This window comes from Urocitellus parryii, chromosome 12 (genome assembly GCF_045843805.1).
Source record: "Urocitellus parryii isolate mUroPar1 chromosome 12, mUroPar1.hap1, whole genome shotgun sequence".
Taxonomy (NCBI): domain Eukaryota; kingdom Metazoa; phylum Chordata; class Mammalia; order Rodentia; family Sciuridae; genus Urocitellus; species Urocitellus parryii.
In genome coordinates this window covers 21,723,807-21,743,203 of record NC_135542.1, presented here as the reverse complement: position 1 = coordinate 21,743,203, position 19,397 = coordinate 21,723,807, and the positions used below count along the sequence as shown (strand labels likewise).

At 48.7% G+C, this 19,397-nt stretch overlaps 1 protein-coding gene across 1 annotated transcript in view; it reads left to right on the top strand.

Moving 5' to 3' along the window:
* The window catches only part of LOC144249603 (acyl-coenzyme A oxidase-like protein), a 296,617-nt gene that overhangs the window by 43,424 nt on the left and 233,796 nt on the right, over positions 1 to 19,397 (top strand). Inside the window, exons 3-8 of the mRNA XM_077791725.1 lie at positions 4,732 to 4,815; positions 11,337 to 11,423; positions 11,884 to 11,982; positions 16,552 to 16,666; positions 16,967 to 17,053; positions 19,178 to 19,262. Of these exons, the coding sequence (XP_077647851.1) occupies positions 4,732 to 4,815; positions 11,337 to 11,423; positions 11,884 to 11,982; positions 16,552 to 16,666; positions 16,967 to 17,053; positions 19,178 to 19,262 (557 nt within the window). The remainder of the gene's footprint in view (positions 1 to 4,731; positions 4,816 to 11,336; positions 11,424 to 11,883; positions 11,983 to 16,551; positions 16,667 to 16,966; positions 17,054 to 19,177; positions 19,263 to 19,397) is intronic.

Here is a 19,397-nt window from a genome sequence, read left to right as displayed (position 1 = left end):
TGCTTGGGCATATATGAGTGCTGGGTGACTCCCAGTGACATCGCCTGACCAAACAGTTCTTAAATAGCCATAATTCATCTTTCACAAAGGGAAATAATAACTGGGACCACATTTTCTCATGGCATTAAAATTAATGGAAAATGCTGTAGTTTCACACTAACAGAAAACTAAACTCACACATCAAACTGGTCATGTCAATAGGATATATTCACTATTAGATGCTGTCAATATAATAATGACTTTATATGCTTTTCAAATCAATCCTGTGATTACACTAATCATTAGAAAAGTTTCCCAAGTAGTTAGGTATTTGGTAGGAAGCATATGTTGCTAAGAAAAGAGATATTAAATTTGAGATGAGAATTTGGAAAATGCTATATGTCAGAATGCTGACATATAGCATTTTCCAAATGTTGTTACAAAATGAAAAGGACCCTTAGACAGAGCCACAGGAATGCCACCTCTTACTAGTTTTGTACTGGGTTTTCCTGGAATAGTCACAAGCCCCTCAGGAGAAGAACATGGCTACTGCCTTTGCTTCCAAATGCTCCCAGAACTCTGTGCATGGAGACACCCTACTTGTGACGCCCAGAATCCACCAGGGGACAAGGGCCAGATGTGGAGGCCACGCTGACAGGCTTAGATTTCTTGCAATGGCAAATGAGGTCAGTGGAGATTTTCATCATGGAGGATGGAGGGAGGAAAGAGACACACCATGATGCTGATTTTAAAACGACTATAATGCCTTCGTCAGAATTTACAGATTGTTCCAACAACCTGTGGAAATGCAAACGACCTAGGATATTTGAACTAATTCTGACACAGGACAAAGTTGGAAGACTCTCATTACATGATTTCAAAACCTAATACAAAGATACTCAAAAGTATATGGTATTGATTTAGATAGACAAAGATCAAGGGCACAGAAGTGGAGAGTCCTTGAAAGTAACTCAAATATTTATGATTAGTTGATGGGGTAACTAATGTCTCTATGGGGTAATAAATGTCTTTGTAATAAATGGTATTGGAACAACTAGTTAAGCATATAGAAAAAATGTAGCAGAAAGATACCCTTTATCCTTTCCTCACACTATACACAATAGTATTTGGGGTGTATTATCTGCCTAAGCACAAATTCCAAAATTACAATATTTGTAGAAGAACAAAGGAAAATGTCATTGTGACTTTAGGACAGGCTAGGTCCATTATAGAAGACTCCTTCTGTGAAAAACATCAAATATGCACAAGCCAAAAAGTGACAAATTGACTTTCATTAACAATTAAAATCTGATATCCATCAAAAGAAATCATTAAAGAAATAAAAAGGCAACTGCAATGTAGGAAAAATATCAGCAGTTTATTTATTTAGCAAGGCTTGTATCTAGATGAAAATTTTACAATAACAACAACAACAACAACAATAATGAAAGATCCTAGTGCCTGATATTTGGGGCAGGGTGGGGGCAGAGTACAGCTGGGAGGCTGTTATAATAGTCCAGGCACAAGATGGCCATGGGGAGAGGAGGCTTAGAATCTTGTGGAGGGTTAGAGATGATGAGCTCAGAAAGCAAGAGCCTCACCTGAATCCTGAAACCCACTAATCTGTGCATTTTACTCTTTTTCCTCTTTATAAAATCATTTGAGGATCATTCTCACAAAGGACATAGATTCAGTAAGACTAAAGCTATAACTAAAAATTGAAACAGAAATTAGGAGAAGCAAGTACGCCAGTTTGGAGACTCATATTAGAAAATGAAGATAAGAAAACTCTGCTCAGGACTCTTGGCTGGGCACTTAACCCAGGCTGGCCACCCAGTGCAAAGGGATCCATGGGGACTTCTGACATCAGAGGAAGGCAGCTCAGATCACCACACCCAACCAGTTCTGAATCACATTGGTTTTCACTGAGGAAGTATATATGTCTTTTAGGGACTCTGGGGGTTTAGAAAACCAAAATTTTTGCAGTTTTTGTAACAGAATACTAAATCACAGAGTTCTGCTACATTGAGTGCTCTGAAGAGCAGTACTTAAGGAAAAACTTGATCTTCTATTCGAGACTGAATTTATTAAGCAAAAGTATAAATAGCATGGGCTGTAATTTCGGATGAAATATAAGCTTGAGTAGTCTACCCATATATTTATAGAATTATTATCATTTAAAATTGCTACCAATTTACATGATTACATGGAGATTGGGTTTGGACTGAATGTAGCAAGTGTAAATGAAGGCAGCATTGATACCAAAGAAATGCTGCAAGAATGGATGCAGACAAACACAGGTTGATTATTGATTGATTATGACAAGTATAAGTAATTCAGTTAGTGGTGCCAGTTCAATGAGAGAGAAACTTGTCAATATTGAACATTCTTTAATTACGAACAACTAGCCAATCAGAAATGAAAGAAGAAAAGAGAGAAATTATGTATGGAGAAGATTTAAAAAATCTATACCAGTCAGGCAGTCTGTCAAATGAAGCCTAGTCTCAGGTTTGGAACTCTGGTTTGACTTCTTGAAAATGGACCAGTCCAAATGCATGCTTAGGTCAACATCACAGAATTAACAGTCAACTCCTATTGGCATTTCCCATAAGATCCAATAGCACAGGTGGCCATCTCGTGTGGAGACTGGGGAAGGGAAGTAATCAGCATAAACAATTTATGATGCTCAAAGATGGCCAAGTTTGGGCTGATTCTTCAGCAAATGTGTTTGCAATTTATTTCATACTGGTGAGTAAAAATGACCACAGTTTTGAATACCACTGATGACAAAATTATACTTCGACAATTGACAGTATACATTAGGAGAATGAAATATGAAGAAAACTGTGAACTGTTGGCGATTCTGAGAAACTTAGTCAATTCTGAGAGACTTAGACACTCCTGATGGTTTAAGTTTGAGCAGAGTAGGTGGCTTAAGGCAAAGGAAAGTCCGCTGCAGAGGATGACTCTCAGGAAGTTATCTAGGACACCCAGCAGGTTGACTTTAGGTGCTCTCTGGGGACAGGGTTGGTGGTGCAAAATTGGAGTTGATTTGTGAGGAGGCCCAGCCACCTGGAGTACTTAATGATGAGGACAATGAGGGGTGGTGAGGCATCTGGATGAGGAACCTGGTCAGCCTGGTTTCTGATCCTGGCTCTGTCACCTTCCAGGTGCTGCTGGTTCGACAAGTCACTTGCTTCCTTGAGCCTGGGCTTTTCCATCTCCTACCTGGGTTAGGACTGCCATAAGGATCTGTGCAACAAAGGGCACTTGGGCCCTCTGAGAAATCTGCAGATATCTGCAATGGTTATTTTGTATTATTTACTAGTAACCGAATCTCCAGTGTGAGCCCGAGCTGGAATCGTGCAGTGGTATATGCTGCAGCCTGGAGTTATTTTAGGAAATAATCAATACAAGATGCATTGGGTCAGAGCCATGATAAGAGTCATAAATCTTGACAGTTGCTGTTTGATAAAATTAATAACGCTTGAGAGAAACATAAAAACCCACGGGAGGGGAAATATAGAGTGCATTTGGGGAGAGAGCTTATGCCAGTGTGGAGACAAAGCCATCCAGGGAGGCTGGCTGCTATCCTGATAGTAGAGAGTCACTGTGCACACAGGCACGTGTGCACACCCAGGAACAGACACACACATTCACAGTTGTCTCCACACGCACACACATACATAGGTGTACATGTTTACAACGCACGCACAAGTAGGCATGCACGCTTATGTAAATGTGGATGCACAACATATGTGTATGCACACATGTGCATGACTGTAGTAGACGTACATACACACAGGTATGGTGTTGTGGCTGGGTCTCAGAGGGACTGGTCAATGAGGACAAAGGGCATTCATTCCAACAAAGGGCAGTTAGAGTTTGTCCATTCATGGCGTCTCCCCCTTCTCAGGAAGTGCTGGTTGCCTCTGAATTGTTAAAATGTACCAGCAATGGGGGCTTGGCCCCTCTCATTTCCTGCTGGCAGAGGAGCAAGCTCACCCACTGTGCGAGAGAAGAGGGCAGTAAAGCGAGACCAGGACCTCATGGTTTTAATGCCCCAAAGCCCAGAAATGGCCTCTGGTTAGGAAAGCAAAGAATATTGCTTTACCTTAGTCCAGAATGTTCCCCAGCCTTTTCAGTCCTCTGTTTCCATATGGACATAGTCACCTGGGTGTGCATCCTGGGGTGCCTGCTTTGCTGAGGGAACTCTGGCAGGCCAGGCCAGGGCCGAGCCTACCTAAGGCCAAGCAAAGCTCAAGCAAAGCCCAAGCAAGGGGTGTCTGTCACCAGTGCAGGCGCGGTGGACTTGCTTCTATGTAAGAAAAGAGTCTGTGAGCCCTATCCTACATACATGTTCTCAGAAACTAATGGCCCCATGGAAACAAGAGGAAAACGTTTGCTGCAGTGTAGTGTGGGGTTGCTTCTTAAACAATGACTTTTATTGTGTTTTATTGTAAAAGTAACATGCAGGTCAGGCACCGTGGCACAGGCCAGTAGTCCCAGAGCCATGGGAGGTGGAGGCAGGAAGAGCCTGAGTTCAAAGCCAATCTCAGCAACAGCAAGGTGCTAAGCGACTCAGTGTGACTCTGCCTCTAAACAAAACACAGAATTGGGCTGGGGATGTGACTCAGTGATGGAGGGCCCCCAGAACGCGTCCCCACCATGTAACATGCACATATTATAACAATGGGGATTTCAAGGTCAAACCACAAGGAAATGTTGACATTGGTTCTATCATGTTTGCAGGCAGAGAAGACGAAGAATTTTGTCAATCGAGGCCTCGTCATCGGGGAGGTGCTCTCCACGGCCGACCTGGCCACCAGTGTGAAGGTGAGCTCTCAGGCCTGGCAGCCTGCCTTCCCCTTTAACCAGCGCGCCCGATCTGGTTTCCTCTGCTTTTCTTTTCCTATCGCTTTATCCTGGTTGTACCAATGAGTTATTTTCATGGATCTTAATTTTATGAAAACAGTTTCATCACCTTTTGTGATTTTCTCTCTTCACTTAGGTATCATCGCTAAGGTCCATCACAATGTTACAACTCACTATTCCTCTTAAGTTAAAAAAAAAGTTAAATATTTTATTTTGAAAATTAAAACTATATTTTGAAATTATAATGTTTAAAGAAAGTTACAAAATTAGTAGATCATGTGAAACCCGTCTCCCCCAATGGTGACATCTGTGTAGCCATAATACAAACATAAAACTGGTAAATTGACATTGGTACAATTCTGTTTAATGAGGATACAGACCTTAGTTTTCACATGCACATTTGTGTGTGTGTGTGTGTGTGTGGTTCTATGCAACTTAACACCATAAATAGATTCAGTAACCACTCTGCAATCAATCTATAGAACTGTCTCATCATTACAAAGAATCTTGGTGGTGCTACCCCTTCGTAGCTGTATCCATCCCCTACCTCACCACTGACCTTTAGCCACAACAAATCTGTTCCCCAGGGCTGGGGATGTGGCTCAAGTGGTAGCATGCTCACCTAGCATGCGTGGGGCCCTGGGTTTGATTCTCAGCACCACATAAAAAAAAAAAAAACAAAATAAAGATATTATGTCCACCTAAAATTAAAAAATAAATATTAAAAAAATCTGTTCTCCATCTTTTAGTTAAATTACTGGGGGAATGACATAGAGAGGGCAGTTTGTTCATTTTCACTGCTACATAATATTCCTTTGCATGAATATATCATAGCACTTATCCATTCACTTTCTCATGTTGCTTGCAGGATTTTGCTAATGTAAAAAATGCCACTGTGAATACTCTTGTGCATGTCTGGCATTGAACATAGGCACAGGCTTCCTTTAGCTATTTAACTAGGCATGGACTTGCTAGTTAGAGGAATGCCTGACACTAGAGGCCATGTCAGTATTATTGCATCAACTCAGCCCTGTCCAGAGCATACACTCCAATCCCAGGGTCCACATCCTCTCCACACCTGGAATCCTTAGGCTTCTCCTTTTTTTGCCAATCTCATGGCTATAAAATGACATCTCACTGCTTTGTGAGGAGCTCACCAAGGGTGGTGCATGGACTAGCTCAGGTAGAGGGACTTCCGCAGCCCTGCGTGGCTCCCTGAATCCCAACAGAGGCTTAATCCCATGGCCCCGCCTTTTCCCTCTGGCCACTGGTCTGAAAACAAATTCCCTTGTCCAGACACCTGGTCCTTTTGCTCTAGGGGAAAGATTTTAACTAGAAGCCGAAGACAGATGATGGGGCAGGAAGCCAGGTTGCTTGGTGGTGAGTCCAAAATGGCGGCTATTTCAGTTCCACATGGGCATTTTCTAGGGATGAGAATGGAAAACAAAGAAATCTGTGCATGCCGACCTGTGGGGAGGGGTCCACCATCAGCCCCTTTTGGGGAGAGGCTGGCCTCCCTGGGATTTTTCCCTCCTGGATGGAACGGCTGTGGCTTTCAGAGAGAAGGGCAGTCGACCAAGAGACAACAAAAAGCTCCTCCTCTCAAAAATGCTGAGGATCCCAGTCCAGGCTCATGGTCCCATCCTGAGGGTTCCTGTGCTACCCACCCTCCTACCCCTACCCGTCCCCCCTTGGGGTCTTGCAGTGAGCTCAGGGACAGAGTTGTACAGGGAGTATTGGAATGAGCAGGGGTCAGACCTGAGACCTTGCAACAAAGGGCAGCCTGTGGCCCCTGCTTAGATCCTGGATCAAGCAGCAAACTGCAAAGGAATAGCATGCATCAGCTGGGAAAGTTTGAGGAGTGCACTTCAGGTGATGTCAGAGGACCTGTGTGATATTTTTAGGAGGGATAATGGTTTTAGAGCTGTTTTTAAAAAGTCTTTATCTTTTACAGATGCATGAAAAACATTTAGTGATGAAATGATAGGATAAACTTCCCGATAATCCTGGGTGTGGGAAGGGAAGGCCATGGTGGAAGGAGATGAAGTGACATGGACCCCGAAGCTGGGGAGTTACTGTTGTTTGGGTCCAGAGTTTCCTTCTGGGAAGATGAGAAGTTCAGGAAATGTAATGGTTGCACAGCATTGCAAAGGGACTCAATGTCACTGAACTGTACACTAAAAGTGGCTAAAAGCTTTACAGTATTTTATCACCATAAAGATGACTTAGTTAGCAATAGTTACTATCAACTCCACTGATTCCCCACACATCAGTCACTGTGGGAGATCGCTTCCTGAACTTGGAGTCCTAGATAGTGGGAGAAACCTGTGCACCCTGACCTGAGTCTGGCCTGGAAGCAGAGGCTCTGTCCTGGTCCTGCAGGTGGCAGAGAGCTTGCCCAGGAGGGCCTGTACTGGGCTGGGAACAGCTTTCGTGAGCTCTGGGTGGATCAGGGGTTCCCACCAGCCCAAGAGCAGCTGGCAGCCCTTGCTTTTCATACGAGCTGGCTGTCAACCTGGTGTCACCATCAACTCACAAAAGTCATCTGCACTCCTGGAGCTGGGCCTCGCCCAGTCTGTGTTCCTGCAGAGGCTCTGTGTTGCCCTGAGCGCTCTGGACAAACACAGTTCTGCTCACACAGCCCAGTGCTGGCAGGGCTGGGGCTGGCTCAGAGCCACCCAGAGCAAAGGGCTAGGAAGGCCAGAGAGGTGCCAGGGACAATGGCTGTCTTCGCGGGGGGCTCTTCCCCGTGCCAGCTCAGGAGCCGCTCCATGGCCCTCCACCAAACACGTGGATGTACCCGGGGCCTCCGAGGCCCGAAGGAGCCTAGTGCTTCCTCCCTGGCTGCAGGTCGGCTCTCCTCTGCTCTCTACTCTCCATCACCCAGCTCTCTGTCAGTCTGCTGGGCTGCCCTAACAAGGTGCCATGAACCAGGGCTTAAGCCACAAGACATGTTTTCCCACACTTCTGGAAAGCCCAAGGCTGCTGCATGGCGTGTCCTGGCGAGGGCTCTTGTGGTGCGCAGTGTGCCCTCCTCCTTCTGTGTGTGCATGATGAGGAGACAGGCTCTGGTCTCTCTTCCTCTTCTCACACGGGCACTAGCCCCCGTGAGGGTTAGACTTCGTCTATCACTAAGGCCCCAAGTACCATCGCACTGGGGGCAACGATCCAAAATAGGAATTTGGGGGCACATAATTTGGTCCAAACACTATCCTTTCTGGGGTCACTGTTGTCTCAAAAGCTACTTTCTGTGCTTCAGTGCATCCCACATGAGATGAAAAGTCCCTGAAGGCTCCAGAGGCCCTCCAGGAGACCCACTGTCATGATGCTAGTTAGGAGGGGCCTGGCCTGTCACAGCCCTGGCACGGCAAGCTTCCTGAGCATATGATGGACCTCCAGGGCTCCCTGTGGCAAGGGAGCAGCCAGAGGATGAGGGTGCACGCCCTGTGTCTAGGACTTGCTGGTCATGGTCCAGGCCTTCCTACTGTGCATGTACCTTAGCTGTCCTTCTGTAAAGATGGTGCCGCTGTGGCCCATCCACAGGCTTTTCGTACAGATCTTAATCAATAATGCTTTGAGGAAGCCCATACCCAGGCTGGCCTGTCACAGGAGCTTGATGAGTGGTGGGGACTGTGACCCCTGAGATGTGGCTGGCAGCCTCCCCAGCAGTGGTCCTGGGAGGGGCTCTATGAGTGGACTGAGGAGGAACCCACACGTGTCTCTGCTCTGACTGGTCCCAGTTGCCTTCTGGTCCCCACCTGGGGGTCAGAGGCCTGCTAGACCCACCTCTTGGCCCCTTGGTCCTGTCCTCCTGCAGCTCTCAGTGCTTAGGTGACTCCATTGTGTCCTCCAGAGGCTCCTGCCAGTCCTTGCTGGACACCCCTGGCCTTTCCTTCTCCATGTTTGAGAGGACCGAGTGGGGGCATTCTGAACAGGCCCTCTGGGCACACGTTGGGACTAGGGCCTTCGTTAGGCACCTCTTAATCTCCTTGCTACTGCTTGCCCCAGTCTCTCTCAGAGGAGATGCACCTCTCAGCATCCTGTCCCTTGAGGTCTGCTGGGGCAGGACACCAGGCGGTGATGACAGCCACAGACACACTGCCACTTAGGGGCACTTTGGATGGATGCCAGCCTCATCTCTCCTCCCAGCTCCTCGGGGCTCCTCCTCTAAGCCGCCCACTGCAGGTGGTGGGCCTCCACCCCCTGGTGACTCTGGCTAAAGACCAGGGGTCTCCAGAGTTCTCTTTTTCCTTTTCCCACCAAACACTGCCCTCAGCTTTGTCTCCTGGATCTGTCCTGATCCCTCTGGTTCTCTCCCTAGGGACCCCCTGCCACCTCCCTACTGGCTGAGCTGGCTGGCCATGCCTCTCCCCTCCCCCACAGCTCCTATGGGAGGCTGGGAGGCCAAGAATCACCTGTTTAGACCCTCCCCCGCGCCCACAGGGGATCCAAGCTTGGTCAGGTTGCCTGCCATTCACAGAATGTACCTTTTGTGAAGGAGAACCCCACACTCAGATCCATAGTGTAGATGGGGGTCTCTCAGATGCTTCCTCAGTTAAATGGTGCTGTTCTCTGAAAACTGACAGCCGAGCCTCCTCCTATAGCTAGAGAATGGAAGCTTTCAACATGCGGAGGCAACACTGTAATTCCCTTCCTCAAGACGAGGAAGGACTTAAACCTGGAAGAGGAATACACTGTGAAATCTGGGTCAGCTACCATCCAGAGATTTAGGGGTGGAAGATTCAACTTCTTGTTGTTTGAGTAAAATATATTTTGTAAAACTTTACTTCTAAGATGGCGTAGGGAAAAAAAAAACCATGTAACCCTTGATGTCATTTCCCTAAGCTGGCAACAGCAGGGTCATGCCGAGTGCCCTCCGTGATCCTGTAGGGAAGTGCGTTGAGCGGCCAGGGCAGTAAGCCTCCTCCCAGGACACTGGGGTTCTCCAGATGAAGGGCACTTTCTACATCGGATGGGATTTGTGAAGTTTGCTGTCCCAGTGTCAAGAGTGTTTTAGCTGGTGTTGGCTTAGAGTTGATGAAGTGACATCCCATAGAGCTGAGATTAGTGTCATTGTCATAGAGCTGATGGTGTTAACCCAGGCTGCCCATGTGTGTGGGCCACAGGCGGCTCGTCCAGGTGCCAAGGATCCCAGACTAACGCCTACTCTAGACTTGCCTGAACAAAGAGGGCCTTGCTGGGCCCTGGTGGCAGCTGGCTTCAGGCGGGGTGCACGGGACCTCTGGGCCACCTCCTCCCTCTCCTCATCCCCTGTGTGTTGGCCAGCTCACGGCAACCTGGCCACCAGCAGCACCAGGACTCTGTCCCTCCAGGTAACAGCTCCTTTCCCCCGGGGGAACCTTGGATGGACCCATCCAGGTCATAGGGCCATCCCTGAGGCCATCCTTATTGCCAGGGGCATGATTGGCCATCAGCCAGTCCTGAGCTACAGACTCTTCCTAAAGCTGGGGACGCGGTTAGCATCACCCACAAACCATTTGGACTTATTCCAGGGGAGCAGGGCCCCCTAGAGGATCACTGGGGCATGTGGCTAGGAGGGGACAGAATGCTGACCCATGGGCCAGCCAGCGTCTTTGCCCGTGCGTCCTCTGTCCTTGCAGTCAGCAGCCAGCTTCCTCCAAGCGGTCCTGCTGCACATGCCTCTTCTTCCCCCTCCTTCCCTCTTTCCCCTCTTTTCTCCCCCTCCTCTTCCTTGTCAGCAGCACTTTTCCAGGGCTCATGAAGACTGGGCCAGGTGCCTGGCATTGGCTGTCACTGAAGGCACTCCATATGACAGTGCTGAGGCCAGGTCATGGCGACATTATGAAGCCCTATTAGGCATTAGGCGGCTTCCGTTTGAACTGCAGCTACCCGCTCTGACCCTCCGCGTCCTCCTCTGTGAGGTGGGCATGGGGATGTGTCTGTCACAGTGTTGGGAGCCTCAGGGAGCTTGCGTGTGTGAGCTCCATTTGTCACATCAGGCTCCACATCACTCATCTAGATTTCACAGCACCGGGTACTAAACTGGAGCAGAGCCCAGGCTGACTTGTCCCACGCTGTTGACTTGCTCTGACTCGCTCTCCCGTCAGCCTGTTTGCTGACGTCTCGTGGCAGGGCTCACCTCTGCAGATGATGGTCAACATCTGGCGTCATTGCTCCAGACACTTTTCTACATACCAGATGCCGGTTTCCCAGGAAACACCTTCAGAAGGGTGACCACCTTCTGATGGGGTGAACCAGGCCGCCCTGAGAAGGAGGATTGAGTCTCTGTGGAGTTGGGGGGCAGCCTTTCTAAGAGAGGGACCCATGGGTAGAGAGCCACTGGAGCTTTCCAGGCAGTGAAGGGGAAGGGCGTAGAGACTACTCACCTGTGGGATCTAGGTCAAGTTCAAGGTTCCTGGGATGGAGTTTGCCTAGTGGGTTTGATTGTCATTAAACTGCTGACCGTTGCTAACAATGCTTTTCACTTTCCTTGTTTCTAGTGTGGAATCATTTATTGGCTATTTGGTGGTGCTGTGAGGAATCTTGGAAGCCCCAGACATGTCACTCAGTGGCTGCAGCCACTCAAGGTATGGCGTGCACCTGAGCAGGGAGCTTCTTCTATGAAGAGCCTCCAATATCTATAGTAGTTAGATGTGTGTGTGTGTCTTAAGAAAAAGAAAATAAAAGAACATTTGGGCCAGCAAAATTCTTATTCCAAATGGGAATTTCAAGAGTATCTTCTTTTTTAAAAAATATATTTTTAGTTGTCAATGGACCTTTATTTTATTTATTTATATGCAATGCTGAGGATTGAACCCAGTGCCTTACACGTTAGGCAAGTGCTCTGCCTCTGTGTTACCACCCCTGCCCTCTTAAATACTGTGCTGATCCTGCCATCTTGGTAAGCTCACGTTAGGTGTCATCAGGACGCACTGCAATAATGATCTCCAACTTACCTCTCCCTTTGTCACCAACATTCTGATGGTCTGAGGTCTGCAGCTGAGGCTCTGACCAGCTAGTCACCTTCTCACATCTGCCGAACTGCAGGAGCAACAATACATCGGGATGTTTGCAATGACCGAGAGGGGCCACGGGAGCAACGTGAGAGGGATCCAGACGGAGGCCACCTTTGACCTTGCGGCTCAGGTGAGGAGTCTGTACCATGTTCCATGGTTCAGGGCAGCGGGTGACCTGTACAGACCAGACTGTCCTTCTTCCTGAGCCCAACTGCACACCCTGTGTGTGTGAAGAGACAAGTTCCGCAGAGTCGTCGGATGGGTGAACTGGGCAGGCCTGAGGACACAGGACTGTCTGTGCAGTTGGGGGGCCTCTGGGGAGACAGACCTTGCACAGAGAGCTTGCCAGGTAGCGAAGGGAAGGGCATGGAGACTCGTCACACTTGGGACCCTGCTCTGTAGCTGAGGAGCTCGGATTCAGAACAAGCGTCTATGTGTTTAGGTGGAGGTGGACGCAAGCTCAGCCTCCCTGAGCCTGATGCCATGGGACACCACGCACCTTGCTCGCACTCACCGGCTACCTGCTGGACCGGCTCCACAGGGACAGCCCTACAGCTGCTCTGCCCTTCCCAGCAGCATCAGGCGGAGGACATTCAGAGCCGTGTGTGTTTGCTACTCTCTAATGCTGGAGCATTCTCAGTGCCGGGCTTCCTTACCAGGAGTCGAGTCCTCCAGGATGGCACAGTGGTTCTCAGTGCCCGTGAGGGGTCCAGAAACCCCCGTGAATGCCCAAATCCATGGATGCTCGAGCCCCTTAGAGAAATGGTATTGCAGAGAACCCATGCACATGTTCCCGTGTAGTTTGAGTCATCCCTAGGGTACTCATGATACCTAATACCATGCAAATGTTGTGCAGAGTTGCTAAACTGCATTGTTTAGGGAAAAAGAGTAAGGAAAATGTCCATGGATGTTCAGAATAGACACAATTAAAAATATTTTCAAGCCATAGTTGGTAGAACCCAGGGATTTGGAGGGCCAACTGTATCAAGCAATGTTCTCACGGTCACCTGGGCTCATATTTCATGTGGCCACTGGGGGCTCCACAAAATAGTCTTTCTCTACTTTTACTGAACGTGAAGAACTCCGATATTTTCCCTTCTGCTTGTTTCTCCTCTCCCTTTCTTTCTTTCTTTTTTTTTTTTTTTGTTATTCTGTCTTTCCCTTTTCTTCTTAATAGTGAAATGAATATTTTGGTGAAGACTCTCTATATCAATCTGTCTCTCCATCCTGGGTCACAGCCTGCAGTGTGAGTCCCCACTTTGTAGAGGCCCCCTCTTTAGCAACTGCTCCCCCTGAATAAAGAAAACAACTATTTACTTATTTCACCCATTTTTATAGTTTCTTATTTGATATTGGGTATCCCGAAGGACTACTTGAAGGGAGCAGTACATTTTGAAGTTCTTTTTACAAATGAGCCTTTGTAAACCTGCGTGTGTAGGCCTGTGTGTGAGCACAGCATGGGCATGGCACAGGGGTCCATCCCTCAGCCTGTTCTTTTTTTCCCTAAGCATGTCTTTCTGAACCTGGACTTTTGTCTACAGAGTTTTCTTGACCACAAATGCTACTAGGTTCTTCTCTTTTGTTTTGGTTTGGTGCTGGGGATTGAACCCAGGGTTGCTTTACGGCTCAGTCACATCTGCAGCTCATTCTACTTCTTATTTAGAGACAGGGTCTCACTAAGTTGCTTAGGGCCTTGCTAAGTTGCTGAGGCTGGCCATGAACTTGTGATCCTCCTGCCTCAGCTTCCCAAGTCGCTGAGATGACAGGTGTGCACCACAGTGTCTGGCCCACAAGTGCTGCTTGGAAGTGGCCACCATGTAGGATGACGTCCAGGCGACAGCTGTATGGAGGGTGCTCTGCTTTCCCTCCCCCTGATGTTCATTTTCCGCTGTAGCCGGTGATGGGAAGAGCAGGAGTGAGCGCTGCTGTTCACAGAGCACCCGGCTTTGCGGTGCTGTGTCTAGCTGCCTCTGCGGGGTGCTCTGTGTTCTGTCCAGCACCCGTCCCTCAGTCATGACGTTCAGAGTCTCCCGTCCATGGAGCATACGTGTGCTAAGGTGACACTAAGCACTCTGTGTCTCATTGTGTCGAATGTCCTACAATCATATAGAAAGGTAATGTTGTCCCTGTCTCACAGATGGGTAAACTGAGGCTCAGGAAGCTTCAGGAACTGACTAGGATCATGCAGTTAACAAGAGAGTCTCAGATGCTGGCTGGACTGCGCTTCACAGTGTGGCTTCTGCTGGTGACGGCTCACTGACCTACATCTTTTGGTTTTTGGCCAATTTCTTCCTTCCCCAAGTATCAGTATCCAGGTCACCTTGCTGTCATTAATGGGGGAGGAAAACCACCCACAATTGTTATTTATTTGTTTCTCTTTACAATTATTTTTTCCCCTAAAAACAATTTCCTGCATTGGTCCCATTTTCCCAACGCAGCATAAATGACCTTGCTACCTGGTGACTTCAGCAGCTGCCACTTTGTGACAGGGGAGTTTTGGAGTCGCAGTTATGACGTGGAGATTCTGGTGTGCGCTCATCTCCATGGGATGAGAACAGCCCGTCTCAGACGCACCCCACTGGCAGCTGGTGTGGCAGAGGGTGGCTTTCGCCCTTTGTTGGGTCTCGTTCCTCTTCTGAAATGCCAGGCCATGCCAGGAGCCTCCCTCCCTCCAGGACCGGGGAAGCTCTCACGTTCTGGTGACTCACTCCTATGAGTTGGTTCTTCTGTTTGTTTATTTATTTATTTGGTTTTTGGGGGTGTGTGTGGATGGGCTAGTGGTATGGACAGTTAAGAGATAAGAGAGAATTTTATTTTTATACTACTCTGTGTTCACTGGCAAAAATAAATGAGGTTAGGAGCTCTCTGCCCAAAGCAGTTATTTATTTTTTATTTTTTATATTTTTAGTGCTTGGCCATTTTGCTGGCCTTCAACAAATAGTTACACTAGCAACCGGCACACATGGTATGTGTTATTTAGATCCAGTTTTAACGCCAGCATTTTGGCTGATGTAAATTTTCCACATCAAGCATCTTGCCAGAAGTGACAAACCTCCTTCCCGGGGTGTGCCAGATGTTTATGGGGACGGTGGCCTCCTGCCCTCTTCCCCATCCCACCAGACCTTCTCTGCCAGGCCAGGGTTTCCTCTGCTCCTTCCCTTACTCCCCCACGGTCAGGCACCCCCACCACACAAGTTGCTTTGCCGTTCTTCCCACTGCACCTGGCCTAGCGCCTTTTCTTTGTGAGGACTCCTGGCTGGCCAGATAAGACAAGGGCAGCCTCCAGAGACTTTTCTTGAAAAGACTCAGCTTGTCCATTTATGTTTCTGAAAAGCTCTTGCACATGTTAGAAGTAGTTTCCCCCGTACAAACTGATGTCAGAGAGTGTTTTCTTAGGCCTCAAGACTGTGTTTCTTGGCCTGAGGCAAAGTGCAGTCTATATACTTAACAATCTGAAATCTGAGATCATCTTTGTGTGATCAATAGCTTGTCAGTTTAGTTCAGTCCTCTTCAGTATTGTCAGTTCCAATTATATGTGCAGTTTCCCCCTCTGTCACTTCCCCTGGGCTCCCTGACCCATCGCAGGAGCTCTGTGCCCAAAGCTGACAGTGTGGCCCTCTCCTTGGCGAGAGATTGGAGGGTGACCCATGTGGCGAGCAAGGCTGGGGAAGGCCAGGGGCGAAGGGCGGCATTTCCACGGGGATCCCTGTTCAGGCTTCCAGAGTTGGAAACAGAAGACTGAGTTCTGAGCAGAAGTTGAAAACAAAACGCCTGCGTTTCCTCCCTGCCTCATCCCAGTGACACTGGTGCTGGAATCGTTGCCAGGTCATGGTGGCAGACTGAGTGGCACGTTCTAAGATCCTTTTCCTCATGATGTGGAGAGAGACCCGTTGATGGGTGCTTCTGTTTTAGGGTCTTGGGTGTGAGAAGCTTTTGGGCAACATTTACTTATGTTATTCATAGGCCAGAAAAATGGCTGAGCAGGTTCTGGACTCATCTATCCAAAGGTTTTAATGATTTCTTTTTCATAAAAATAAAAATTGTTCAGGCTGCTATTCTAAGCAATGGAGGGACTAGGTCAAGGTTGCCTGTGTATCTGGTCTGCACCCAGGCACAGTGTTGGCCTCCGGTTAGCTGGTTGGGTGCTGTTCAAACAAAGGCCCATGCCAGGGATGCAGGGACGGCCCAGGCCTGTGAACAGTAGAGGGCAGAGAACCAAGAGCCTTGCCCAGAAGGGATAGGACAAGATGAAACACGCAGATGTGGGGCTTGGAACAACCCATCCAGGGCCCCCATCATTGGATGTTTCCTTCTTCCATCGGGACCTCCCAGGTGGGGTGTTGGATTATTTTATTCAAAAGTTAAAACCTCAGTAGGAAGTAGTCTAGAGAGAGAGAGACGCTGATCACTGAGGAAGGATAAACCATACTTTAAAACCAGGCAGGCTCGGCTTGATGGTATCAGAAAGAGAGATCAGGAAGGGTGAGGGATGAAACCTGGGCACTTGCTCTGCTGGGGGGGGTCATGCCCTGAAAACTCACCTTGCTGAGTCTGAGCGCTGGCATGGCTGGTGGCCTTGGCTTCACCAGGTGGAAGTGTCCGAGTGGGTCTGTTGTCATAGTGTTCTCTGTGTTGAGCCCAGGAGCTAAAACGGGCCATGTGGAGGGAACACTCCGTGGCTTCCTCTCTCTCTCTGCAGGAGTTTGTAATCCACACACCGTGTGAAAACGCCCAGAAGATGTACATCGGGAACGCCATGGGTGGGAACTACGCAGCCGTCTTTGCCCAGCTCATCATCAACGGAAGTTCACAAGGTTTGTCACTGACATGGGAGCCAGAGGATTTGCTGTACTGTCTCTCTTTCCCAGCGAGTACTTTACATGGAACACCACTTTGCAGGGCTGTTTCTACCTTCAGTACCAACATCATCTCCTGAGTGGAAATGATGATGAATTTATCCTTATGTTCTGACGTTATTCCCTTCTGCATGCAGTGCACAGTGCAGAACTGAAGGAATTCTGGGATCAAAAGAATTTCACTCCATCCCAGGAAGTGCGTCAAACTTTACTCACATCTTTTGGGAGTTTCCTAAGGGTCTCTGTTGCCTCCCTCAGGGCCCCACTGTTTCATCGTTCCCATCCGGGATGAGAATGGAGGCCTGTACCCAGGAGTGACAGCTATTGATATGATGCACAAGGAAGGTGAGTCCCAGAGAAGGCAGACCAAACCAGCCTCATCCCTCCCAGCTTCTTGAATTTCCTAGTAGCAAGGCAGCTACTGGACACTGTCCATCTTCTCTGTCCCTTTTAGACTTGGGCACTTGGAGGGCAGGCTCTGTGCTCTCTCTCCCTCCCCCTTAGCCCACTGTGGTGTTTATGCCCACAGGCCCTTGATGACGTCTGAGACTGGCACAGAGCATTAGTCTGCTAAGGCTAAGCAGGGGCTTCACCGCCAGCAATTTAGCATCTCACAGTCCTAGAGACCAGAGGCCTAAGATCAAGGGCAGTGAGGGAAGGGTCTGACCCAGGACTCTCCTTGGCTGGGAAATGATCATCTTCATGCTAACATCCCTGTGCATGTGCCTGTCTCCGAATTTCCCCTTCTTATAAGGACACCACTGTTTACATTAGGGCCACCCTGTTGACCTCTTTTTAACCTGGTTGCCTCTGTATGAACTCTCTCCACTAAGGTCACGTTTATAGGGCTCAGAGCTTCATAATATGGATGGGGGAGCACAGCTCAACCTTAACACTCAGTGAGACCACACTGCAGCCGTGGCCATCTTTGGCCAAGGACCAGCCAAAGCCAAAAAAAGGAGTGTGAGGGGCTGGGGTTGTGGCTCAGTGGTAGAGCACTTGCCTAGCACGTGTGAGGCACTGGTTCAATATCGGCACCACGTAAAAATGAATTAATAAAGTAAAAAGTATTGTGTTCACCTACAACTAAAAAAATAAATAAATAAAAAAAGAAAGGAGGGTGAGAGTGAAAGAAAACAAGAGAAGAGAGTGGGGAGAGAAGAGGGAGAAGGACATCCCTGGGGAAGGATAGAGTTTCATCTCCAAGGGAGCAAAAGTAACCATTGCTGCAGAGGCAGGGCTGGGCTGCAGGTGGGTTTGCTAGGTAGGGTTTGCTGGGTGACTGGGCCCTGGCTGGCCCTGGGCCCTGGAAAGGACCTTGTGCATCATGTGTTGCGGAGAGCAGAGAGTGGGCTGAGCTCTTAAAAGGTCTCTCCAGACATTGAAAACACTGGAACTGCGGAAGGTCGGCCTGGTTTCCTTGTAAGCTCCAAAATGTACCCTGTCCTTGTCAAGGGGTGAGGTTCGAATAAAATCTTTTATGAAAGAAGGCATTTTTGCCTCCAGATTAAATCTCCCTAAGATTTTTTTTTTGAGCAACACATAGACCCTAGTGTCTGACCACAGGTGCCATTAGGAAGTAGGTCTGGCAGACTGTAGGACACTGCCCCCCTCCCGTGTCCTTGTGGCCATTTTCCTTGTTGCTGCAGTCTGGCTGGGCACAAAATAACCAAGCTGCCACACAGCCTTGTAGGTTCAAAGCAGGAACTCCTTTATTCTCTGCACTCCCACGAACGCCACTCATGTGGCTGGCCTTTCCCACTCCCACCACCACACCACACACCAACCGGAAATCTCTCCTCTGGAAAATCCCTCCTCCCCCTCCTCCAGCACTTCCCCAACCAATGGGAACTCTCCGGGAATCCCCTCTAGAACTCCAAAGTAGCAGGTGGAGGTGGACAGCAGGGGTCTAATATGCAATTGAATACACAGCTTAACATAACCATTATTATCTCAATGGCTTGCTGGCATCACCTCTCAACCACTCTGTTCTGGCAAAAATGCCATGCATCATTCCAACTCTGCTGTGGCTCTCCGCACCTTGTCTTGGGGATTTGCTTTCATCAGTCCCCCCCCCCCCCCCCCCCCCCCCCCCCCCCCCCCGCTGAAGATGAGGCCTTGGAGGCAGGAGCCCTGTGGTTCTGCGTTCCTGAGAGAGCAAGCTGGCCCACCATCTTGCCTTCTCCCTTTGAGAACCACTGTTACTTCTGGAAGGTTCTGGTGGGGACCTGCCCACAGCCTAAGCCTCGGAGCTGGCAGGCTGCGCAGAAGGAAAAGCACACTCACTGTCCTCTGTACTTGTAGGGAAGTGGGCTGAGTGGGCTCAGGAGACAGACAGACAGACCACATCCTCACCCCTCAGCCCCAACCCAGAGCATCAACAGTTCTAGAGCAAAGGCTTGGGAGAGGGCAGGGCCAACATGGCTGATGCCTGGATTCCCTGCAGCTGCGTTCATTTCTGTTCTCCAGGTCTGCACGGTGTGGATAACGGTGTGGATAACGGGATCTTAATCTTCAACAAGGTTCGGATACCCAGGGAGAACCTGCTGGACAAGTGAGTGGTTTTCTTCTCAGCAACTCTGCAGATGCTTGCTTTTCTCCCAAGCGAGGCCTGTCTTCCCCCAGCCTTCCTGACAAGCTATTGATAACTCACTGGAAAAGGCAAAGAAACAAATAGAAATAAATGAAA